The sequence below is a fragment of the Chinchilla lanigera genome, unplaced genomic scaffold (genome assembly GCF_000276665.1).
Source record: "Chinchilla lanigera isolate Chin_1 unplaced genomic scaffold, ChiLan1.0 scaffold00039, whole genome shotgun sequence".
Classification (NCBI taxonomy): domain Eukaryota; kingdom Metazoa; phylum Chordata; class Mammalia; order Rodentia; family Chinchillidae; genus Chinchilla; species Chinchilla lanigera.
This window is the reverse complement of record NW_004955440.1, coordinates 1,840,006-1,867,062: the sequence shown is the minus strand read 5'-3', so window position 1 is coordinate 1,867,062 and position 27,057 is coordinate 1,840,006. Positions and strand designations below refer to the sequence as shown.

General features: G+C 41.5%; 1 protein-coding gene across 5 annotated transcripts in view; it reads right to left on the bottom strand.

Annotated features, from left to right (window-relative positions):
* The window catches only part of Mgat5 (mannosyl (alpha-1,6-)-glycoprotein beta-1,6-N-acetyl-glucosaminyltransferase), a 299,821-nt gene that overhangs the window by 137,776 nt on the left and 134,988 nt on the right, over positions 1–27,057 (bottom strand). For 4 of the 5 annotated variants that reach the window (XM_005390737.2, XM_005390738.2, XM_005390739.2 and 1 more), the window contains 2 exons: positions 6,721–6,797; positions 5,544–5,633 (listed from right to left, as the gene is read on the bottom strand). In XM_005390737.2, coding sequence (XP_005390794.1) covers positions 5,544–5,633; positions 6,721–6,797 — 167 coding nt within the window. The remainder of the gene's footprint in view (positions 1–5,543; positions 5,634–6,720; positions 6,798–27,057) is intronic. The other variant, XM_013517465.1, reaches the window with a different exon arrangement.

Here is a 27,057-nt window from a genome sequence, read left to right as displayed (position 1 = left end):
GCTCAAAATAGCAATAGAGATGCTTAAAAGCAGTGCCAACAAATTAAGAAGTCAGGGAAGGTACACTCTTTGCTACCTTCTGGAACAATGGCATAAAAGAAAAAAAATATGTGGCTGTCAAACATATTCTTCAATATACCATCCACAGGGACGAAGAATTTCATTCTAAGTTGTACAGAATCTGCTATCAGGAAAAGTCCCTGCAGACAGCTAAGTTAATACACCCGAAACAATAACATTCAGAGTAATTACTTTATAGGGTCGTGTCTCCATAACAGGAGTCGTTATATGGCTCACAAAAAAGATACAGAAAATGAACTGCCTGATGTTCTGGAAACACAGGACGCCTGATGCATCATTCACTTGCTCCTACCTCTTGGAATGAAGCACACCTGGTTTTCATGAGTTATGTCCTCAGGAGTAGAGTTCTGCTTTTAGGTAGGGTAACAAAATTATGAAGCTTTAGAAAACTATCAGTAAAACTGATCAATTATGACAAATTATCTGAGTGTAAAGTCAGTGGCTGTAGTTCATTTACTGAGATCAAATTTCCTTCAACACGTGGGGAATAACAGAAATACGAAGGGCAGGACTTTGTAGCTAGGAGACCTAACTCTTCTGAGGCATGTCTGACATGGCTGTCCATTGACCTTTACAGTCGATGAGACTGAGATGCTGGGTATATGGCAGAGGCTCGATGATATTTCATTCTTCTCTCATTGTCTGCCATCCAAAGACTTGCCCCAAACAAGGACAACTACTGGACCATTCTACATCCCCGCCCCTACTACAATGTCACACCTAAAGCAAGCAGCACTAGGGTTGCTATCAGGGGACATACTGACGGCTTTACTTCCTGAGATTTAACCGAAAAGGATTTGTAGACTACAAGCTGATGAGCTCAGAAGTGAAAGTTTGTAATTCCATAATTCAGTGGAAGCTGGCATACTGAGACAACCACAGGAAGGCAAAGTGAAAGAGGTGTGCCATTTCCTAACATGGGTCTCAATCTAAATGTTTTGATCATCCTGCTAACTGGCTAGACCACAGACAGTTTACTTCACATCCATTTGACATTTTCCAAATTTCTAAACATGGACAAAAGCAAAAATTGGCTCTTTCAATGAGGATTAAGGTGAGAATAAAAGACACTGACACATGTGTTGATCAAGTTAACAAATGATGTCCTTCTCATTTTTCTAGTTATGATGCAGGAAATAAGTTTCAGAGTTCAAGGAAGTAACAGAAACAAGGTGAGTTAATGAAGACAAGACAGCAAGAGAGAAGAGAAAAAACAATAGCTAGACTAACAGTTCCACAAAACCATAAATATAGTCCAGGATTTTAAAAATACTAGAAAGCAAGTAATCTTTATTCCTACTAAATTCATATTAACAACAGTACATTGGTCCCATGCACCAGCCCCTCATTCCAATGCAAACACAAGCACCACATCCACAGATGAGCAGTCCTGGGGCAATGTACTTACCATATACAAAATCTCAATATGTGAAGTCATACATATGTTCATTATTTAGATTTAGTTATTCTACAATATATATATATATATCAAAATGTCATGCTGTATGCCATAAGTATATACAACTTTTGTCAATTAAAAAAAAATAGGCATCAAAGAAACAGCTGAATTTCTACATTACCAGAAGCCAAGGGATTGAAAATTAAATTAGATTGGTAAACGAGAACCATAAATTGATTCTAATTTTAAAATAGAAGCAAGAGTCCATTTATAACATCTAGCCTACAACTATCCTCAAATAATGACAACATTAAAAAACCATGAAAGTGTCAGTTATTTTTATTAAGTGTCTTTCATCTGCCAGGCTTTACTACAAGTACATTCCCACATGAATTCAGCAATCTACACAAAATTCTCGTGGTAGACGCCTTCAAAAATGCATAAAATTGCAATGTAACAACCACTGTGGAATTTCTACCATCTTGTTTAGTGAAAATCTGTATCATTTCTAATGTTTTTAAGTTATTTTTTATTCTCTTTAATTGTTTGATCAATCTTGTATTCTTACATCTGGTAATTGAGCAACTTTGTTGAAGATAACAATATGTACTACAATAATCACTGTTAATTTCCTATCATGTTTTGAGATTCTGTATCATTTTTATTGTTTTTGTGTTGTTTTGTTTTTGTCTTTGTTGTTAGTTTTTTCTCTTTAAAATACAATAAAAATACACAAAATTAAAATTATTACGTTTAAAGGAAGAACCTGAAGCACAAAGAGGTTAAGTTAGTTTCCCAAAATCACAGAGCTTAGAAAATAGCAGAAACAGAAGTTGAAGTTCAGGTGTAAGGTTCCCTGAAGTGATCATGTTGGTGAAATTCTCCATCTCTCATAGGGTACCTGTTATGACACTCTAATAAAGCATTTTTGAAGCACAGGGTCATGGTTATTTTCAGAGTCAAACTTTAAAAGAGTGGTCCACTGTTCTCTCCCAAGAGGACCCTTCTCCACCTCCACCCCCCGACTCAGTACTTTCACCCTTTCTTCTCCCATCTGACTCCTTTAAGATATAGGAGCGTAGCATGATTGGTAGAAAAGGGAGTTCTCAGCAGGGGACAATGGAGGAATAAAACAGACGCTCAACATGTGCTCAGTGAACTACATTCAGCTGAACAAATGGGAAAATATGATTATCTGCTTGAGGAGAGAGTACTACAGGCTAACTAACCACTATTCCCTTCCCAGGAAAAGAAAAAGTATTCACAAGTCCCAAGATGAAAGACCCAGCCTCCAATAATAAGAACATACGATCCATGAGCCTTTGTATAGCCCGCCGTCCCCTACATTCCTCTTGATTTCTCTTTCCCACAGTCTTGCTTTTCTTTGCTTTGAGCTGTGTCCTTCCCTTTCTCCATTGGGAGTGGGGGGAGGTGACGTTTCAAGGGAAAGGAACATGGTGGTTGTTATGGTTGATACATTGTGTCAACTTGAGGAGTCTAGAGGTTTTGCTAAGTGACTCAGCAGTTCTACATCCTGGGGTGCAAAGGACATGCTCTTCCTGCTGTAGGATGTTATTCATTGTGTCAGTGTGAGAAGTTTAGAAGGTTAACTATGTGAGTGCTGCCCCCTGGGTGGGGGTAGCCTGCTTACAATATAAGGGAGGGAAAGAGGCTTTGTTATCTTCTGCCTTGGAGCCAGCCCAGTATGGAGTGAAACCTCCACAAACTGTAAGGTAAATAAACCTTTTCTTCCTTCATTTTGGGAGTTGGGTGTTTTGTCTCAGCAACAAGAGAAAAGTAACCAAGACAGTGGTGAACAATCACAGTCCCTTCCTATCAGTCTGTGCCACTCCCCGACACATTTCCACCCAGGAGAAGATGCTGCTGCTGAGGAAGGAATGTGAAAGCCTCTACCCGTTATCTCCTTGGTCCACCCCAATGTGGAGATTCTCAGGAAGGTGTGAAATTAGCTCAGCTTGTCAATCATGGTGCACAGCTGGACTCTAGCTATATTCTAACGTAAGGAAAGAGGAAGCAAACTTTTGAAATTTAAACCAGATGAAAACCCTTTCCTCTGGGCAGGAAAGGTACTTTTCATTGACTTCTCAGAGGAGTAAAGGTTCACCCATGGCTTCAAGCCTTACTCCCTGGCAGAAGGAAATAAGGCGACAGGCCACAGGCACCCCAAGCCAGAAGCCAGAAACAGTTCAAATAAATGCTGCAGAGACCATTTGCCAGCAGCCTGCTAATAAGGAATACTGTAGGCCTAACTCTCAATGCTTTTAATTTCTAAGAGGTGCTTTAACTCTCACTAGCTTTAAGCGTCTTGCTATGGTCGTAGAAAAATCCTGTCAACAAGAAAAGTCTGTGGGGCTAGGAGTTCAGCTCACTGGTAAAGAAGCATGTGTGAAACCCTAGGTTTGATCTCCAGTGGGAGGAGAGGGATGCCCGACTCAAATGTGGCAAGGAAAAAACTAGAGGATGATACAGGACAGGGATAAACCCACACAGTTCTGGGCCACATTTCCTATTGCAAAATACTGGCTTGGCTTCCTTCCTCCTAAAGAAGTTGTCACTCCCCTGCAGCACAGAAAAGAGAGGAACCTGGAGCCCACAAGGAAAAATACGGCAAAAGCATTTAATTTAGTCTCGAAAGACATAGGCATTCTCCATGGCATTATCAGGGAGCTGTTACTGTGGGTCAAATGGCAGCAGCAGCCGCATATAAATATGGACAGAATCAAAAGGAGCCGGCAGCAAAGAGCCCTCAGAGGCACATCCTCTCAAATTAGCCGCACCTGTTCCATCAGGCCCTCAGGCTGCCCCTTGTCTCTTGAGGGAGAAGGTAGAGCCTGCAGGTTTTGGCTGCCTCTTAGGTTCTTTCTCTGCAGCGGGATAAAACCAGAGTCCCTACCTTCTTACCTTTTCTGAAGGTGACATGGAGATCACTGAAGTTTACAGCAAATCCCATGAGGGTTATAAAATGCTCCAACCCTTATACAAAAGCTGCACGTAAATTCAATAGTACAAATAAAAACGAAGCTCAGACAAAAAGGAAGGCAGAAGTAACCAACTTGGCCCAGAAGTAAACAGCTACTGGGCCAACAAATACAGGCCAAGAAGTGCAGTGTCACCAGTCATTAAGGAAATGCAAGCCAAAACCAGCACCCACTAAGATGATTTCTCTGAAAAACAAACAAACAAAAAAAACAACTGGAAAGTAGAGCATTGGCGAAGATATGGAGAAGCTGGAGCCCATGTACACGCCTGGTGAAATATGAACTACTACAGCTGCTTTAGAAAACAGTATGGTGGTTCCTTAAAAATTTATAAATAGAATCAATGTAGGATCCTGCAGATCTACTCCTGGACACATTCTTGAAAGAACTGCAAGCAGGGTCTCCCGACAAGCATTTGTATGCCTCAGTTCATGGCAGTGTTATTCAAAATAGCCAAAGGGAGAAACAACCCAGGTGTCCACTGGCAGTTGCACAGGTACACTGTGGTGCAGACATAGGGTGGAGCACTCTTCCGCCTTAAATGGGTGCACCTTGATGACGTTATGCTACGTGAAAGGAGCCAGATGCGAAATGAAAAACTGAATGGTTCCACTCATATGAGGTGGACTTGTCAAATTAAAAGAGAAAGAAATTAGAATGGCGTGGGACAGGGCAATGGGGAATTGGTGCTTGATGATTACAGAGTTTCAGTTTTACAAGATGAGAAGAACCGCGGAGTGGATGGTGCGGACTGTTGCACAACCATGTGAATGTACTTCACGCCAATGAACGGCTCAACAATGGTTAAGATGGCAAATCTCAAACTGTATTTTACCACAATACAAAAAACTGGAGGCGAGAAAAAAAAGGTGAACAGCCTGTTTTTTTCTTCAAGATTAAAAACAAATCTTCCTGGGGAGGCAGAGAGAATAATTAAGAAGGGAACAACAGGGCCTTCCACATAAAAACAACACATGTTTTTAAGCTTTTTAAAACTCAGGCTCAGCTTCAAAACAGCCCAAATCACACACATGCACCCCCAGGAACCACAGGAAGCTACTCACCTCACTGAGGTAAATAAAAAAAGAGCAGGTGGACCCATCCACTCCATACTCAGCGTAGCAGGGATCCGAACGCCACATATCTTTCATCCACTGAAATGGACAAGAGCAGAGAACACCTCTGAGCAGCCTGTTGCTGGTATCCCTGCCTGTCTGCCGACAGCACTGGAGGGTATGAGGGTGATGGTGGGGTGGACAGCTCAAGCTGCGGTCTGAAGACAGGGCAACAGGACCACTGAACTGAGGTCAAGACCATCAGCGGCTCAGCTTCCACAGGATCCACAAACATACAAAGCTTCAGGGGGCTCAAGCAGAGGCGCACAGAGGAAAGACAGGCCTGAGAGGCAAAGGCTAGAAGAGCTTCATCAAGACAAAGTGCCTGCAGAGACGCTCACACAGAGCTCTCCTCTGGGCACTACAGTTCCAGGAGACACAGCACAGTGACAGGATGCGCAACGTTTAGACGAGGGTTTGAGCACCCCAGAAGCATGGGTGAGCATTCGCAAACACCGCAAGGGAGACCAGATAGTGTTTCCAAGGTTGGTCTCTCCATCCTAACTGCACATCTGAGCTGAAACTTTTGTCTAAATGCTCCTGGGCAAGCTGTGGTCTCAAGAGCAGGCCATGCAAATAGAATTTCATTTTTTTTTTTAATGTTAGCTGTGAGTCAGTAGAGGGGCCCATGCCTAACACACATGAGGCCCTGGGTTCAATCTTCAGCACTGGAAAAAACAAACAAAAAAACCAAAGAGAGTAAAAGAGCAGTCAAGTGTCTCCGGGTACTAAAGTGGAAATGCATATGCCGCATTTAAAGGACAATCCAGTTTAAATAAGCAAGGGCCTGGGAAAGAGGGAAGATGGGCCCTAAATAACAGCAGCCCCTTGTCACTGGTCCTTGAAGGGATTACCCATTAGAGGCTGGGAAAGAAAAGGAAAAGCAGTGGCTCAGCAGGTATGTGAAGTGGCCCGTGTTCCTCCAGTATGACCAGTGAGAGCCACTGTCAGCTAACCCATGGAACAGGCATAGGCAGAGAAGGGTCCTCACAGGCACAGCACAAACTTGACAGGATGGAGGAAACCCTTAAAGGATGTGCTTCAAGGGCTCACTCACCCACTTGTATCACTGGGAAGCAGAAAGATCGAGGATGATGGAAATGAAGAGGCGTGGCTTCCACCTTACCTTGATTTTCCCCTCGCAGTGGGGGTAGCCTTCCATAGGAGGCAATACACATTTTTCTTGAGCTCCATTAATGATATCTGAAAAGAATGGAAAACAAAGGATACCATGAGGTCCACAAAATATAAGCCTAACATCCTTGTAAGCAGAGAGGCAGGGAAGAAACCAAAACAGAGGCCTATTTTGGCAGATATGTTGTGATCCATGGAAACGATCCAGTTCCAAACATGTCTGATTGGCCTGTGGTGAGGACCTGACCAAGCACAGCCCACCAACAGGATGGCCAGAGCCCAGTGCAAAGGGTGTGCTAGGGCAAACAGAGAGCTCTGCTTAGAGATCTACAACTGAGAAACAGAAAAAGCAAGTAAGCGGGGAGCAGGAAGAACAGTCCCTAGACTAGGAAGGCCCATCAGGGATGGCGGGGCCATTCTAGTATCAGCTATAAGCTGAGCTCATGTGAAGCCTTCATGAAGATGTGTATATGAGCTCAAGAAGCCAACAGCAGAAAGACAGACAAAGCTGGAGTCCAGAGGATGAAAAAACACAAGACAGAGCTCTGCCACACCAAGGAATCCTACTCCGCTCCTGCGACACCTGACTTCTTATAGATCTGATTAAGATGGGCTCTGTACCCCCTTAAATATTTCCTCACCACAAATCCCTTTCATGTTAACTAGTTCAAGTGGATACCTGGGTGCTACAGAGTGAAAACTAAAAAGAATGCCTTCAAGAAGCTTAACTCTAATAGTGAACAACAGACACACGAACAAGTGAACAATGGTGTAGCGGACATGATTCAGGCTGGACAAGGGAAGAACATTCAACTCAGTCTCTAGGAGTCAGAGAACGGCTCCCGGGATCTACGGCCCCATTATGGGAGATGTGAAAGGGAAGCAGAGATGAACCAGCCAGCCAGGCGATCTAAAGATGTCATTCAAGAACTGAGGTCGGTGCAAACCCAGGGGCCCACACTGGCCGGAAGGACAAGGTACTAAGAGGCAGACTGGGCCCATACAGGGAAGGCCGGGATCACCACCACAAGGGTTTTGGTCTTTTCCTAAGAGCACAGTAAGGCAATGAACAAGGAAAAGTTTCAAAGAGGGAGTGGTTATGATCGACGCTTTCTCTGGGAAGCGTCATTTTAGTTGGAAATTAGGACAACTCTAAACATACACGGCTTTCTTCTTTTTCCAGAAATGCTTAAAAGATGTCACCATTATTTACTGCCAACAATTTTCTATACAACTACTAATGAGAAATTAGATGCCAAATTGAAATATTATTGGACAAGGATATTTAAATAATACCTCAGTGGCTGTCAGTGCTAAAACAAAAGTTAGGGTTAAGAAGGATCTCAGTGTATCCCAATCCTTGAAGGCAGGTTGTTTTGATATCTTGCAACAGATTTTGACTCCCTGATTCAGGGCTTTCTACATGACATCTACTTACTAACCATTAACTGCAGCATAGATGTCAACTTTCTCTTTATCTGGGATTGGAGGCAGGATCACCCATAGTTAAAATGGAGTTTCTTAGCTTGTCAGAACCTCTGTTTTGAGGTCTCTAAAATGGGAATGACTAAAGCTCTATTTCATTCAGCTGTTATAAAAGAAGCTAGTATTTCTAAGGAGTCTGGCCCAGCACAGCCATTTCTGGAAATTCTCTGAGTTTCTGAAATATGCGCAGGGTTGAGTTACCAGTTCACCCTTTGCTCCCATTATGTCAGGTGACAAGTCTAGAAGCCACTTACACACAGAATGCCTCAGAGTAGAGTATGCTCCCCAGTACTATGACCCCTCTCACTGTTTCTAATTCCAATTTTCTTTTCTTTTTTTTTTTTTTTTTTGTACCGGGAATCGAACTCAGGACCTTGAGCTTGCCAGGTGGGTGGGTGCTTATGCCACTGAGCTATACCCCTGGCCCTTTAATCCCAATTTTTCTGGACAACACATACCAAATCAGTGAGTAGCAGCAGAGGTTCTGAGAACTAAGGCAGAATCACAACAACCTGGAGTTGGGGTAGTGGGATGTTTTAGGGGATGTTTAGAGTGATAAATCACCTACTCCCTCACTGTACATTTACTACCATGATATTCAAAGCCAGAGGCTACCAATCTAGTGCTGTGGTGGGAGATGGGCTGAAGGGGACACACCCGGGAGGAAAGTGAACTCTATGCTTGTTGCTGTGAACTAATGCTTGTTGCTGACTCTGTGGAGCTTCATTCAGAATTTCAAGGAATAAAAATATGTTTTCCCAAAGGCTGACAAGCTGTTCTGTAATGGATAAGACAGCAAATACTTTTGGTTCTATAGTCTCTGTCACAAGGACTCAACCTGGCTACGGTAAAAACAGAAATGCATGAAGGAATGGGCGGGGCCGTGTTCTAACCACACCGGGCTTACAGAAACACACGCACACTGTCCACTACTCCACAGAACTCCCAAAGCGCAGCAGCCTCCTCATTTCTACAAAGACCTGCCAAAACGACTACTTTTTAGGACCCCTGCAGGTATTCTTCTCAGCCTTTCCCACCTTCCACCTTGTCTGTAACTCCTTAAAACCCTCTCCTTTTATTTACAACTCAAGGAGGCATTCACCTCCCTAAGGTCAGAGTCCTCAGTCCTTTGGGTTCAGTTAGCATTTGGCCTTGCCTCCTCTGGGCTTCCCTGGGCTCCTGCTCATGTGTTTCTTTGTATTTGTCCATCTTCCCCCATAGGACATAAGGAACCTAGGAGAAGGTTATGCCTTTGTTACAGAAGCTACATTAGGCAGAAATATTGTAGACAGTCAGACAGGCCTAGGCCCCCAAAGGAGCCAGTGCAGAAGACAATATATTGCAGCTGTAGGGGAGACAGACACATCTGTCAAGGGCCAGACCTCAAGACAAAAGATAAAGCAAATGCACCCACATCTCCCCTAAGGATAAACAGCCACACCCTCCAGGAAAAGCTCCTGTTCTGTTTCATGCCTGCTTGCTATGTGTTCCCCAAATGGGGAACATTTAATCAATATTACCCATTTAGTCAATATTACCTGAACAATTACGCTCGTAATCTTGTTGGTTGATCATAGTTTTGTACCACCTCATACTCACCTTGTGATTTCTCATTTTTCCCCCACCTTGGACGGGCCTCACCTCTTGGTTCTGCTCTATAAAAATCCCTTGAAAAGACAGGGTGCCCAACAACCCACTCAGGACCTCTTCTGTCTCTCTCTCAGACAGAAGCTTGCTTTCCCATTAATACATTCTGCTCTTAACCACCACTGTTCCTAGAATTCATTCTTCGATTTTAGAGAATATGAACCTGTATGGCATATCTAGCAGGTTGGGAGTTTCTTTCCCCATATCACCTTCTTGCTGGATCACCAGACATTATGTAAGTGCTCTTTGAAGGGACACACACATTTCTGCCTGCCTCCGGGTTTGACTCCTGGGCTTGGGACATCTAGATTGAACAAACACTCCTGTGAGCCAGGGTTTTTACTATTCCTCTTTGGGAATATGTTAGCTAATCCATCACACAATAGAATTATGCTCTACAATTCTGTTACCTTTTAGATGAACTTCTTCTCCATTAATTAGTTACACAGAAATAGGGCTGACTAGACAATGGGCTTTCAAGCTTTCAAAGGCTTTAGTCTGATGATGCTCTGAGCTGTGAGGTAGGAGGATCTGCCTCACTAATAGGCAGTCCCAGCTGATAGAGACTACTATGAAGCAGCCCTGAGCAGGACTTAAATTAACCAATTGGCTTTTTATGTTTACTTGTGAATCTGTCCAAAGCCTAGGCCACTTGCCTGGAAGTGGGCGACAGACTCATAGTAAATGAACCTCTGTGAGTTATTAATCCCTACTAAAACCTGTAGTGGCAGATGAAGCCAGAACGCCTCAAAGGATAAGACAAGATCACAGCCAAGGACACCTGGATATGATCTCCACTAGATAAAGACTATAGCCTCAGGCATCTCGCTCCTGGATGAATTAACCTAATCCTTATTAAGGATTAATTTAATACCCTACTTGGAGAAGTCCTTAAGTAATTCCATCCTTCCTGAGTATTCCTCTCCTTTCTTCTGATAACCATATAAATACAGGCCACCCAGAGAAGGTCTTGGTCTTTGCCCTAAGAGACTCTCAAATTCTGTGAGAGGGCTTTGATCCTCCTGGAGCCCTGAAAGCATTCCATTCACCTCTTTTTATTTAGCCTTCGTCCTACACTCATTTGGGAGATTGCGGACCTGATTAGCCTTCAATAACTAAGGGATATTATTAACCCAAGACCCAGCCTAATGGCACGGGGCAGACCTGATGTCTGAGTCCAATGGGACCACCCTGCACAAGCCCCTCTGTCATCGTACAACTCGTGCAACTTTCAGAGGCCAGCTTCCCCTAATCTCTGTTTGGTTAAGGAAAAATTTCAGGTCAAAAAAGTTAATGTTACAGCTTTCCAGAGAAGACTGTACTGACTTTACACTTAGGTCTTTCAAATGAAGGGGGCAGATTTACCCCAATTCTTGTGCCCTGCCAATCTGTACAAACTGTGTGTATTGGGGGGGGGTGGTTAATGTATGCAAGGAGTTCAGCTCTTACTACTATTTAGGATTTCATTTCATCCCTCATCCTCAAAACCAGCCTAGACTGCAACATCTTTCACCTAAAACATCACTGTTATCCTGACCGTACAGAACTGTCAACAAGGTATCAACACAGAAGGCAGATTATGGAGGTGTGAAAACACTGCTATTTTCCCCAGTGCTCATACAATGGAGAATGCACTCAATTTTGGGTTTAATCTAAGAGAACAAACACTTTTCCTGCCATCAGAAATGCTTTAGTTTAGGATGAAGACACAACAATGGGATATTTCTGTCAGGTTCGGGACCTGGGTCTTCCCTCATGCTTCACACAGACGTGCCTACCTCAAGAGAGATAAATGTGTATGTAGGGAGGCAACACCATCTTAAATACACACCAAAAAGTGACAGGCACAAAGCCATTTGGTACCAGATAGGTTTTTACACTTGTGTCTTTCTCAGCCCAGTCACTAGGAACCTGCTGCCCACTGACCTCTGGGCTCTTGTGAGCTGGGTCTGTGTCCTGCAGGAGCTAATGTGTGTGGGAGGAGGGGACCATGCACAGTAGCGAGGCCGGCTCCCCTTAGCTCCTGGAGGGAAGGACGCAGGGCACCACCTGTGCCTGCTAAGGGCTCCACAGGTTTTTTCTCAAAGGAATGAACAAATGTAACAAAGCCATGAAGAGCCCAAGTTCCTAGGAGTGGAGAGGAGGGAAATCAGTGCAGATAAAAGAGGCCAGGGTAGGAAAGTCTCTCTTGGAATCACTGGCCCAAGAAATCTGAGTTCTGGACTATGAACAACACACAGTCAAGTGGACCAGGCTAGACAAGAGGACAAAGAGCAGGAAGGGCAGCAGAGGGTAAAGAGCCCTTTCTGGCGCTGGGAGAGGTGACACAGCCTATGCCCAGGTGAGAGACGGATATTCATACCTGTCAGTATTTTTAAAAAGAGCTTGTAGTTTTATATCACCTTCATGAATCACATGTTCATTGTCCCAATAGCTTTACAAATCAAATGCAAGGCTTGCCGAGTACCACACAACTCATTTTTTAAGTGTCCAGTTCAATATAAACAGATAACTACTGTTGAAAGCATTACCTATCAAATCCATAGACAGCATCATAAAACACCCACCTTCTGCACGCTTATTTAATGTTAATGATAACCATTCTGCACTGCTGAACAAAAGAGAGCTAGCAATAAGATTACAAAATGAGCCTCTTGTTCAAAAATGAGCAAAGAGGGTTAGGGATGTAGTCTTGTGGTGGAGCCCTTGCCTAACATTCACACAAGTCCATGAATTCAATACTCTGTACCACAAAACAACACCAAGGACCAAAACCAAGCAAAGGAAGAAAAGGGAGGCTGCCAGTCAGAATACAGCCTCAATCCCGATTCTGTCAATGCTTACAGGTGGCCCTGGTTGACAATGACAGAGTGGGAATGGCAAATGAAGCAGGTGGGAGGAGAGAAAGAGAGAGGGTTGTTTGTCAGCAAACCCCACACAAAGACACTCAGAGTAAAAGTTGCCCCACCTGAAGAGAGCCCCTCTATCACTTTTCTGTGCATTGATTATAGCGAAGATGACACGTGTTTGAGATGGCACTTCTTTTTAAGAACTCAGAACACAGTCGGTGCCACTGACTTTTTTTTTTTAATCTAGAACCAAACAGGCATCTGATAAGGTGAGGGTGTCTGATTCTCTTTCCATGGTTATTATAAAGGGAGGAGAAAGGGGAAGGGTGGAACAACTGGGTTCAGAAAACCTCTCTGAAACTTCAAAACTCATGACCGATCTCTTCCCTGGGAAGTTTCAGGAAACTGAGCTTAATCTTCTCATCTAGTTCCTTGCCAACAGCTGGGATAACTATCTGCATGCGCAAGGGCTCCTTTCAGCCCAGTGCCACCCTGCACATATTTCCTCTACAAAGAGAAAGTGTCTCCAGCGATTCTGTTTTGTGTGCTGGACAAGGCAGCATTTCCACCGGCACACCTGATATGAACACGCGGCTGCACTTATCAGATGGCCTCGGCAAAGCGTGCACATGTGAGCCGCCCCAGCTCCATGCTCAGCCACAGCGAGGAACTGACTCAGTCTCCATGCGCGGTCTGGAGCCCTGGCTCTTGCTAGCACCTCCGTCAGCCGGCTTGGCCGCAGGAGCTAATAGCAATAAATTGGACAGAATAAGCCATGGTAAAATACAGTCTTCCATTAAAAATGACCTCACCAGTAATTTTCAGCTTGGCAAATATTCATTTTAGGCTGTTTTACATTTGCATGATGAAAAAGTGATCTAATTTCTGTAACTGAATCATGTACATATATTCTAGAGAGGGCCCCACAGAAATAGGAGCTGCTCCTAACAAAGGAGCTGGGAAGCCAAGATACAGCTAAGTGGTAAGACTCAGAGACAGGACTGCACATAGGCTGAATATCCTGTATCCAAAATGGTTGGGGCCAGAAGTGTTTTTGATTTCAGAGTTTTTCAGAGTTTGGAGTATCTGCAGGCTGTACTGAATAAGGGTTCGTAATCAGAATGTCTGCAAACCAAAATACCCCCAAAATTTGAAATTTTTGAGCATCATATTATTAGCTCTGCAACTGTTTCTGATTTTGGAGCATTTCTGATTTCAGTTTAGGGATGTTCAACTAGGTACTTTAAATAGACTTTTTGTATTTTCCTGTTTTTGTTTTGTTTTAACCTGAAAGCTGGAAATATAATCACCATTGCATCAAAGAATTTCAGAGCTAAGGAAACTTCTGAAACCCTATTTATCAACCCTCTCTACTTCGACTCTAGATTCATTAAACTGCCTAGAGAGATGAAGTGCCTTCCTCACTCATTAATGTGACAAAATTCATTAAGAATCTTCTCTGTGCAAGCAATGTGATGTTCAACCCAGGACTTTGCCTTCTAAGTTAAGATTATGTCTACTACACTATTTCCAGGTGTTAAAAAACCAACTACCGCATCCATATTCTGTATGAAGAGTGATAAATTTTTTCTCCCCTCTGAAAAGCATTGTCAAGGGTTTCATGGACTTGCTAAACAGACACCCACAGTGTCCATATTACCCTTGTATAAATAAATACTATGGACATAATGGGAGACAAAAAGTCATATGAAAATACAATGCCAAGTATTATCAATGGCACAAAATTTTCAATCAGAATCCAGCCAAATAACTTGCGATTAGTTACACTTCCTTTTGCCACACACTCTGTCATTTATTTTTGCAGGATTATCTGCCTAATTAAACTTCTAAGACTCAAAAATGTTTTTCTTCCCCATAAATTAGAATTAAAGAGGACCTAGGACCTAGACTCTCAGTGTAAGAGATAGAGTACGTAACAATGTCACACAGGTACAACTTGCAAACATACACAACCCTCCATCCTATACCACTGTTCCTAGGAATGTCCAGCCCGAGCAAAGGTGATGCTTACATACCTAGGAGCACAGACACATGGTGAGCAGGAAACAGCTGGGGTTAAATAACTGCCAGTGCCATGACAAAAAGAGCCTATCATCATTAGTCATCGGGGAAGTGCAAAAACCAAAGCACAATGAGACAGGCGTTCCCATCAACTAGAGAGACTACAATAAAAAATTCAGATAATAAGTGTTGACAAGGGTATGGGAAAATCAGTATTCTCAAACACTGAGGGCAGGAGTATAAAATGACACCACAGTTCTGGAGAAACTCCAGTTCCTTAAAAAGCTAAAGACTGAGCTTCCATTTGAACCAGCAATATTACTCCTTGGCTTCTACAACAGCAGAACAAAAACATTTATACAAAAACTTACACCAGTGTTCGTATTGTCTACTTTTGCTTATTCCTAAAGGCCAAAAGTTGGAAACAACTCAAATGTCCATTGATTCGTGATAGACCAAATGTGGCACATTCGTGAAGCAGAACGTTATTTAGCTGTAAAAAGGAAAGGAGAGCTAACACATGTTACCACAGAGATGAACCTTAGAATCATCATGCTAGGTGAAAGCACCTAGTCACAATGGCCACGAATTATAAGATTCCAGTTACATGAAATGCTCCTAATATGCAAATCTACACTTACAGGATGTAGATTAGTGTTTGCTTAGGGGCTGAAGGAGGAAAGGTAGGAGGAAAGATGAGTTGGTTAAAGAGTACAAGTTTATTTTGAGGTGATAAAAATATTCAAAAACATTTTCTGGGGTGCAGAATTCTGGTAATATACTAAAACCTTTGGAATCTGGCACTTCCAACGGGTGAACTGCATGGTCTGTGAATTATATTTCAATAAAGCTACTAAAATACAAAAAAGTTCCACCACTGATTCATTCAATAAATATCGTACCTATAGTAAATGATCATCTGACAATGACTTCAGTACCTTCCTAAGAAGCAAACAGAATACAAACCAATCTCTACGCTGAAGGAGTCTCTAATACACTTCAGAATTTGATCCCCAGAAAAAGTAGTTAACAACCCAGGGAAATACACAGTCACGGCCCCGGAACAAACAATAACTGCGCAAGAAGAAGAAACAGACTGCAGGTACTGAGGGAGCAGAAAGGACTGACGGGCTCTGAGGATCTGGCAGGCCATCTGCTATTCTCCCAGAGCTCATTTCCCTTCATTCCAGAGTAGCTGGGTTTTCACCTGAGCACCTGGACACGTGACTGGGCCTGCCTCTCTTACAGCTGAAAATGATCTTAGATAAATTCAGAGTTAGGGGATACAAGAGGAAATTCCAGGCAGTCTCATTACAGGACCATCTGCCCGGCTCAGTACAGTCCTGCCATCTGCTCTCTTGTTCACATCTTCCCATGGGCTGGAAGATGGGCATGCAGTAACCTAGCAAGAAAGGAAAGGATCTAGAATCCCAAGTGGTGTATGAACAAGAGCCACTCTGTTGGCCTGGGCTACTCCCTACTGGAACCCAGTACCCTGTGAATGAGAAACCACCCTGTCTCATTTCAACAGTGCATTTTGGGGTACCTTTGTTGTAGCATTTTAGTTATATCTTATATAATAATCAAAGTGGGAACTGGTTCTAAAATACAGGATGGGAGGGAAGAGGAACACGAGCATGCTGAAGAACAGGAATTACGGTACGGCAGCCAACACGGTCTAAACACCTGCCACAAGCACCTGCTATAACTTACGCGCATGGGTCATCTCAGTTAATCCTCCTGATGACCCCAAGAGGAGATGCCATTACCCCATTCAACGGAAGATGCTGAGGCTCGGAGAGATCAAGTAACTCAGCCAAAGTCATGGAATAAGTTGGGCACTTTTAACTTCATACATTTTAAAATGACTTAGGAAGTTTTAAAAAATGTACACCACTGCTACTCCTCCCCTCCATGGCAGAGTGAATGGTAAAATAAAAGAGCAACACGGGAGAAGAGGACAGACCAGGGATGGAAATCAGATTTAACTGACCTATGAGGGGAACAAATCTCTCCTCAGTGGGTAAAAGTGACCGATCAACCCTCTAAATGTAAGAGACTGGGGAGAATACAGGGAACCACTTTAGCTAAAGCAGAGGACACAAGACAAAATAGGAATAGACATGGCTGGACACGTACGCGGGGACTGCACCCTACAGTCCCGAGTTCCAGGCTCAGAACACCACTGTCCCAGTTATCACGTCAGGTGACGGGAAGGACACTGCAGGGACCTGTGTAGTTTGGGTACAGTGGCCATAGGGAAGTAACTGAAAGTCTTTGAGTAGGAAAACAACATGCTAGAGGAAAAAAGGCAAAACCCAGGAACAACAACAACAAAAAGCAAAAGCTACTTTTAAGGAATAAAAATGAGAGAGACCATTCTTTTTTGGTTTTTCTCCGGTACCGGGAACTGAACTCACGACCTTGCGCTTGCCAGGCAGGCGCTTTTGCCGCTGAGCTAAATCCCCAGCCCCTTAGAGAGACCATTCTTTACAAGGTATTGTTGCATAAAATCTTTAGAGCTGAATAAAGTTTGTATTTCATGTAAATTGCCCAGGAGTCAAAAACTATCTTTCACTAGTAAGGAAATCAGAGCCATTTTTTCTGATATATGATTTAAAGAGAGAATTACGAATGTTCAACCCCTTCTTTGATTAACAACAGCTTCTAATGTTTTCCTTAAATAGTTTCTTAAGCATTTTCCTTTAATTAAACTCTCACTGGTGCCTACTTTGCCTTTCCAAATGTATTTCCAAAATGACACAGCACTGGCCTTTAAACTTACAAGATTATAAAAACTTCTCTTCTCTAATCTCTAAAAGAACAGTTCTCTCAGAAAATGTCATCTTCCCTCACTGGCCACCATGCAAGTAAGATGCCTCGTCATTATGAAGCAACCTGCTCCTGAAAGTGACAAGTCCTTAATCACCCTCAACCTCTGCAGAGGAAAATACAGAAAATGTGGGTAGAGACTACATCCTGGAAAAGGCAGAACACTGCTAGCCAAGACATCTCAGCTGTGACTATCTTCCCAACTCTTAGCAACTGCACAACCTGGGCACACTGCTGAACCTTCCAGAGCCTCCGTTATCTCCCTCAAAAACAGAATGAGGGCTGGGGGGTGTGGATCAGTGGTTAGAGCACTTGCCTAACGCTGCAAACCACTGGGTTTCACCTCTAATATCACAAAAGAAAAAAAAATCAGAATCAGCAAAACCTTCCAACATCTGAGTAACCCTTTCTATGCCAGGTACTACTAACCCTCATATATGGCCTCATTCAGCACCAGAACAATCTCTAAAGCAGAATGTGCATGCTGAAAGAGATAAAAGCATGGAAGCCAGGTGTGGTGGCACACATCTGTAATCCTAGCACTCAGGAAGGTGAGGTAGGAGCACCACTGTGAGGTCAAGGCCAGCCTGCATGACATATGGAGACCCTGTCTCAAATTAACCCTTGCAAAAATAAGATGTGAGAAACTGAACTTGTCTGTAATACTCTAGCACAGCATACATAAGCTCTCATTTGATTCAACCCACCACATGTTCTTTGGGCCTGTCTTGCCATCCCTGATTGGCTTTACATCACAATGCTTGGTGGTGTATAAAATATAAATAATAAGTGATTAAAATTATCTGTATTTATGGAAGGAAAGGTTTGTCTTTTAAAAAAAAAGTAATAGCGTATACTTGTGTATGTATATCTGAATAGCCCTGGGAATGGAAGACAAAACTGAGTTAATAACATCATTTGGATAATCACAGTTCTTTATAAGCATAAATCTACATGGATTCATCTCTACCTAAAGGACATGTGCTGTAAGCACATACTTAATTTCTTTCTTTTTTTTTTTTTTTTTGGTTTTTCTCCGGTACCGGGAGCCGAACTCACGACCTTGCGCTTGCCAGGCAGGAGCTTTTGCCACTGAGCTAAATCCCCAGCCCTACTTAATTTCTGCTATAGCTTTGTCTGCAACAAAAATGTTCTTACTAACAATGTAAGGAACATAAAATATTCCACATGGGTATCATCCATGCATCTAGTTATAATAAAGGGGGTAACAGTCACTAAATTAGAAGAATGTTAGTTTTATACTTCAAAAACAACAGAAAAGTAATACTGGCATCATATTTCCAGGAAAAATGTTTCTCTGCATAATATTTTTAAAAATAAGATGTAAACCGACATATTTTGCGACATCCTCAGCTGTCAATTTTGATTTGAGAGAATGTAAGTGGGAAGTAGATGGCAAATATTAAAAATTCAAGATTATACTTGCAAAACTATATCATATTCTCAAGTTGAGGGCCTAAAGCAGTTTTTATAACTATTCTCCGTTTCCAATAAACAAGATAGGGCAAAGCCTCTCGTAACTTCCCTATTCTCACATGCAAGTTACTTAAGGTGGTAGAGAAGCTATCTCATGGGAACAGTGACCCGCTGCTGGCACTCAAGGCGAGCACATTCTGCTTTGCCCCTCCAGCAAGCAGCTCGATTCTGCTTTGAGGGCGGGTTTGAGTTAAGTGCAGGTCATACAGCTCCGACTGTTCTTAACAAGGGGTTTTGGGTTTGGATTTTAAGGAAAACTAAAAAGAGAAAGAAAAATACATGTATATAGTCTCCAGGTGTGTGTGTTTGTATTTCTTTTTCTTGGAACTGTAGAAAAGAAAGAAATGTGGAATGGATATCCAGTCTTTTGGCTTCCCTGGGCCACACTGAGTGAAGAGGAATTGTCTTAGGTAACACATGAAATACAAAATATAATGTACGTAAGTAACACATTTTTTAATATTTTTATTGTAACATTTAAAAAGGAGGGGATACATACATAAAACTGGTGGGCCCTCTGACCTTGCTTTTGTGAAACTAATGCATCAGTGCCTGGTTCAATGGAAGTGGTTGCTGGAATCTAACAATTAAATAAGGAATTTTACATGTCCGGTTAGTAACAATAAAAGCCTGTTAGGTACACACAATGTAGGGTCGAATACTAATGTCCACAGTTGTTGTTTTACTCACCAAGTCACACAAGCACATATCATGTCTGAGACACAGTTTTGATTTGACTGTGTGTGGTAGATGCAGAGGGCGGAGCTAGCATTTGGTTGTCACCTACACGGGCCACAATGGAGCACCACACAACTGCGTCACAAAAAGTAGCACTGAAAGTCATATAATAATGTGATCACAAAAGTTTATGATCTCATGTGACCATATTACTGGCTATCCAGGGCATACATGCCCTGTGGGTTGGACACGCCGGCCATAAGGTAAGACTGGCTATATCATTAGGCTATTTTGATGGTACAAATTGTCAAAAATAGGTGTGTTGTTTTCATGTCACACAAGGGGCTCTGTTTTGAATCACTTGTCACCAGTCTTAGCACAGCTCTTGCTAAAAGGCGGGGATGTGAACTGGTCTTCCAGACATCTCCAAGCAGGAGACTGGTGCTTTCACCAATCTCTTAATAGGAGTTTTTGTTTTCACTCTCTCACCTAAACTAGAGCTTTTCATTTTCTTTTGATTTCTTAATTGCAGTCTTTTGCTTGTAAGCAACTTAAAAATAGGGCTGGGGATATAGCTCAGTGGCACAGCACCTGCCTGGCAAGTGCAAAGTCCTGAGTTCAATTCCTGGTACCAAAGAAAAATATTGCAAAATAAAATAAAATAAATTTAATACAGTTTAGAACTAAGATGACACTCTGATAGGAAATTTCAGGTATTGGAAAAGTAGAGAAGACCAGAATACTGTCAACACTTACAAGAACTGCAAGCCCTTGGGTATCAGTTTGAAGAAAGACTGGGAACTATTTAATTTACAGGTCATGAGTGCTTTAGCTAGAGTTGCATGAAACTTACATGCCTCTGGCTTAAAACACACATGCCATACCTGCTAGACAATGTTCTTGGCTGGGGACATCTGTCTCTTATCATCTCTCCTAGCCTTTAGCAGGTGATTCTTCATGTAGAAAAGGAACATGCCTCATTAAGACCATTTAAATTTGGATTCCACCATTCAGTTGTACAGTTAAGAGAGTAATGTCCAAATTCTTAGATACGATAAGCCTTCTTACAACACTGGAATGCTATTCATTGACTCAAGAGAGAGAGTTAGCATTCATGTGAATCAATTCCTTCTTACTACGAAACTCAAAGATTATCAGCTGCCAGGGAATTTGTTTGGAGAAGTAGTCTCTTCCTAGAATAATATTGGGTTTCTGAGTTAGGTCCTGGACAGTGAGATCCTAGGATAGCAGGGTTACTAAAGACCCATTCTACCATGCCAGTATCCAGAATAAACCAGTTACTTGCTCACTCTCCGGCCACAGCATTAGAGTGGGGAGAGGGAGTGGGGTGCACCACTACGGACACTTTTTGACAACCCGGAAACGGTGGTTATGATATCTAACAAGGCTGAATTGCTATGCACTGGTATTGGCAGAGAAGTTTGCATTGGGATTCTTCCCACGGATAACACTTACAATATGATACTGAAGAAGAAGGAAAAACAAGAAGAAAGGAGAAGGGATTTGAGCCTTGGAAGAGGAGAATGATGTCTGCCCAGACAAGGTTCACATTCACATAGCTGTCACCTGGCGCAACTCCCCAATACGACTGCTGGGAGAAGGCTAAATGATAACTGAAGGGCTACGGTCTCAATGGCTTGTAGTACCACAGGACGGAGTTTGTTTTGAAGTTTCTTGTTCCAAGAATTTAAGGTAGGCTATTTCCATAAAGAAGAGGCCAAAAAAGGTGAGCCCCAAATCTGCATATAAACTATCTTACACTTCTTGAGTGACCCCACACCTAAGCATTTGTGGGGGAAACTCCAAGGAAAGCTCTACGGTTGTTCAAGAAATTTTGGAATCCCAAAAAGTAAGACGAGTCTCATTAACATTTCAGTCTGCAATAAAAGTCAACAAAATCTCACATTAAGCCCAGTACTTTTAAGATGACCAAAGATTGGGGCGAGTGTGTGTGAGTGTGTGTGAGTGTGTGTGTGTGTGTGTGTGTGTGTGGAGGGTACTCTACAACATAATATTATAATAAAAGAACTACCAGATAGGTGGAAAAACAAAAATATAAACCAAAGTCAAGAAAAACAGCCAACAAGAACATCTCAAGATGATGTGAATGCTGAAGAACCGAAAAAGAACGTAAAGCAGTTATTAATAAGATCGAAGACAAAAGAAAAATAATCATTAGTGAATAAAAAAGAATCCTCAGCAAATATGTAGACTTTTTTTGGGGAAAAAAAACAGTTCCAGAATTAAAAATAGTGGGAAAATCACAGAATAGGAGAGCAGTTTGCAGGTGGCAGAAGGAAAAGATTGGTGAACTTGAAAAAAAATGGAAATATCCAATCTGTACAATACAGATTAAGGAAAGTAAAAGCCTTAGAAACCTATAGGAAAACATCATGTAGGCAATTTGGGGACAGTCAATAAGTGGATGCCAAGAAGTAGGAAAGAAAAAATGTGGAAGAAAATACCTGAAGAAATAATGGCCAACAGCTTTCCAAATTTCTTAAGAAAAAAACAAGAAATTAACTTCAGATCCAGTAACTTTGTGAACCACATATAAATATAAAGGCAACCACATTTGTAATAATCAAACTGCTAAAAGCCAAGGGTAAAATGCTGAAAGCAGCCAGAGAAAAAGAAGACACATTACATAAAAGAGAACAAAGACAGGTATGTCACCCAACTGCTCCTCCGAAGAGCATCGAGGCTGGAAGACAAAGGAACAGCAGTTTTTAAGTGCTGAGAGAAAACTTGCTGTCAGCTCTGAATTCTTTATCTATGTCTTTGAAAAATACTGGTTGAAAAAAAGCCATTTTCCGACAAATAAACATAGACTCTACCACCAGCAGACCTGCATGGTAAAAATTAATTAATTAATTAAAAAAAAAAAAAACTCTCTTGGTTGCAAAGAAAATGACACTGGACGGAAATATGAACTCCAGAAAGGGAAGCAGTACACAGAAATGTTAGTATGTGAGAAGACCACAGCTTTTCCTCTGTTCATTTCTTTAGCAGATAACTGACTGCTTAACGCAAAAATTATATTAGGGTATAGTGAGGTTGCAGACATCTGTAGATGTAACGTATGTAACAACAGTACAAAGGACGCTGGATGGGTATGTATTAAACACTGTTTGCGAAACAGTCACTTCCTATTATCTGCAAGGGATACAATCCAAAACCCCAGACAGGTACTTGGAACCAGGATAGTGCTGAACCTTATATATACAGTGTTTTTTCTTATACATATACACTTAAACAAGGTTTCATTTATAAATTAGGTACAGTAAGAGACTAACAATAATAGAAAAATTATAATATAAAATAATAAAATTTATGTGATTTATGTAATAAACTTTATCAGAGTGTAAGTGGTAAAGGCTGTAGAAGGTTTGTTCTTACAGTAGATCTTAGCAATCTCAGCACACACTTTTTTCCCCTTAAATTAAGAACTTTCGGGGCCGGGGAGATAGCTCAGCGGCATAAGCGCCTGCCTGGCAAGCACAAGGTCCTGAGTTTGATTCCCGGTACCAAAAAAAAAAAAAAAAAAAAAAAAGAGAGAACTTTCACCTTTTAACTTAAAGGAAAGACTTTTCATTTTCTCTTTGGCACATGTGGATTGCCAGCATCCCTACTCTTGCACTTGGGGGTCATTATTAAGTAAAGTAAGAGTTACTTGAACACAGTACTGCAGTACCTTGACAGTCAATCTGACAGACAGTTACTAAGTGGCTACCTGGCAGGTAGCAACGTACAGAAGGAATACAACACACACATGGATACTCACATCCCAAGAGGGATGCTGCGGTATTTCATCATGCTATGAAGAAAAGCACACAATTTAAAACTTAAGACTGATTTCTGGAACTTTGTACATAATAACTCTGGGTCACAAGTGATCTTGGGTAATTGAAACTGTGGAAAGTGAAAGCGTGGACAAAGTAAACTGGTGAGTTAAGAAAGTATATTGCAATCTCTACAAAGGAGGATGGTAAATTAAAACCCACAGTCAAACACAATGATCCTCCGCCTGTTTTTGTAAATAAAGTTTCATTGGAACGCAATCATTCTATTCTTTCACACACTGTGGTTGCTTCTGCATTACAATGGCAGAGTTCAGGAGCTGCAGCCAAGACTATGGATGCCATAGTTCACAAAACTAATACATTTCCTATGGGCCCTTTAGAGAAAATATGTCAACTTCTATTCAGTAAAGTCCCTTGGTCAGTCTTGCTACTTAGAGAATATTTTTGGTGTCTGAGAGATGAAGTAGCTGTGACTGGCTTCCTCCCAAGTCTCTTTCATTTTGAGACAAAGGGTCCTAGCTTCTGCAGAACACTCATGCCTGTAGGATGCAAGCAAAAACAAAACAAAACAAAACTCTTAAAATAAACTGACACTGTCATCATAGACTCCTGTTCATACTTGTGAGCTCCAGCATATTCTTATTCTCCTCCACTGAACATTTATCTTTCCTTCCTGGCTGCCTGCCCTGTGGATGTCAAGCCCCACCATCAGGCACAAAGAAAACAGCCTTACAGAAACTGTTAAACCAGCTCCTACAACAGCAGCAGGCCAAATCCCTTTAAAAATCTTTAATATACTTACGCCCCTCCTGGTGGTTCTGCTGCTCTGATTTAATCCTGACTAATACAAATAAAGAAAAAAATTTTAAAAGCCACGTTGGATCTTTGAAAAGATGAATGAAATTTATAAAGCCATAGCATGAGTGATCAAGAGAAAATACAAATTGGCAATATTAAGAATGAAAGAGGGATATGGCTACAAATTTTATAGATTTAACAGAACAGTAAGATTTTATAGAATAATAACAGTATGATGAATAACTTTTGGCAGTATAATCTATTACCTAGAAAAAAAAACAACAAAAAAAAAAACACACACATGCTCATGTGTGTCTGGCAGGATTGTTTACACTAGTCCAAAGCTGGAAATGATTCCTATGCCTATTATTGCAAAAATGGATAAATCAATTATGGTATGTTCATACAACTGAATACTACTCTGTGATTTTAAAAAATGGGCTATTAATATAAGCAACAATGTGGATAAAATATCAAAAACATTACAGTGGATTACAAAATTCAGACCCCTCAAAAACATTCATATGTGATTTAATTTTTATGAAGTTCAAGAACAGATAAAATTCAAATATGGTGATAGAAATCAGAACAAAGATTGCCTATGGGGGATGAAGATGGAAAGAAGCCTGGGAAAACATTCTGGGGTGATAAATACATTTTTTATCTTTCTGAATTGCTACTTTTATGGATGTATATATTTATCAATACTTACCAACTTGCACACTTGCATGATCTGTGCTGTGCATTATATGCAATTTTGCCCTTACACAAAAATTAAGCTGCAGTGCTTAAATTTAAATATGTATGCCTTCTTTTTGGCTTAAGAATACAGCTATGGGAACATTATTTTCCTTTGCTAATCTCCATTTATTAACCCTTTGCCAATCTCAATGAAGAGAGACTGGCAAAGGGATCCTTGTGGAAGGATTTATTCTATAAGCTCGCACATGCCCTTAAACACTTCAATAATAACATCCTCCACAGCCTGCAGTGTTACACGTGGCACCACGGGCTCACAGAGCAAAGGGCTCCATCCTTTTATGCTGGGTATGTGAGCACACCAGGAACTGAAGCTTAATCTTTATTCTGGAAGTTATAATCTTGGAGTTAGTACACCCTATTGGTGAAGCATTTTTCTCTGTCACTGCTGCACTAAGGTATCTCAGAGCAGAGTGGCCTAATTGTGTATCTAGAGTGCTGAGCCTGAAGTTAAAGACAGGTTTCAGTATCAGCTCTTCCTCCCAGGGAATCAGTGCAAGTGTGGAGAGTTGTCAGCACCAGGATATAACTCACTCTCCAACACTCAGCAGAAAGGCTGTGATTTCACTCCTACTCCTGTCTGCAGGCTTTGACAGAAACCACCAGGCTTCACCTGACAATATGCAACCCAATTTCTCAGCCTGTTTACAGTACCTGGCTCTCTGCCTCATATATTAAGCCCCCAAAAAGGTCCTGAAATGGGGAGAAGGTTGAAGTGAGGAAAATATGGAAAATAATGAGGAATTTTTATTTTTTAGCATTATGTAGACTTAATAAATCAAATGACCAGAAAATAGCAGAGAACAGTTGTTTCCTGCAAACATTATACCTGACAACCAGTAGTACGAGATATTTATTATGATTTTACTCCTAGTCTGCTCACTAGAACACAGATGCAAATTTAATAGCAACCTCTGCAATAGAGCTGCAGGTCAAAGAGTAATCACTACGAGGTAATGATTTTTATACGGCATCGCATACTCTCATAATATGAGTGTGGAGATATTCAGAGAGTTACACACAAGGTCAGAGCAAGGCAATGGGAAAAGCAGGCAGCAACTTCTCAGGAAGAAGCAAGGCTTATGTGTTCCAGGGGAGCTATCGGGGTGACTGATTGCTAAGGGAAGGGGTCAGTGCCTCAGAAGGCCTTGGGATACTGATTACCAGATTTAAAAATGCTAGCTGTGAAACAGGAATTTTGAGATGGGGGAATGGAATCCAGACGCATCCAACTGAGTAAGTTTTGTGGAATAAGAGGAGACAAAGGATAAATATCAAGTATTTATCTCAATATTTAAATATGGGGGGTGGGGGCAGACAGAGAGACTAGGCAGTTCTTTTAGGTATCCCTCTTGTGTGGCTTGGTTCTATCACCAAAGAATCAGAAGAGAGGTTGTGAACACCTTAGCAACCTGTGTAGCTCATCTTGCTGAAAGAAGATCTTGATGTAGACATACCACATGATACAATAAAATAGCTAGACCTAAGCAGTACATGCCCGTAATCCCAGCACTCTGGAAGGCTGAGGCAGGGGATAATAAATTCAAGCTCAGCCTGGGCGACTTACCGATTTATCCAGACCTTCTCTCAAAGTAAACCATAATAAGGCCCTAGACTTTAATCCCCAACACCAAAACAAAAATTAGCAAAGAAAAACTATAAAACCTTAAACACAAACCTTATTTCCATTTAATGAAAGTAAGATTTTAATTAAGGTCATGTAAATAATGTTTCAAATCTCACCTAGCCTGTCAGACTAGTTCAACCAACCCCATAATAATGAAACTTTCCAAGAGTAGAGTTTAACCCCCAGTACCACCACCTAAATAAATAAATAAATAAATAAATAAATAAATAAAATACTGCAGCCTAAACAGACATTGTTAGCCTGCCTTAAGGGCTTCTATAAAAATTTTAATCTGTACCAAATAATCTATT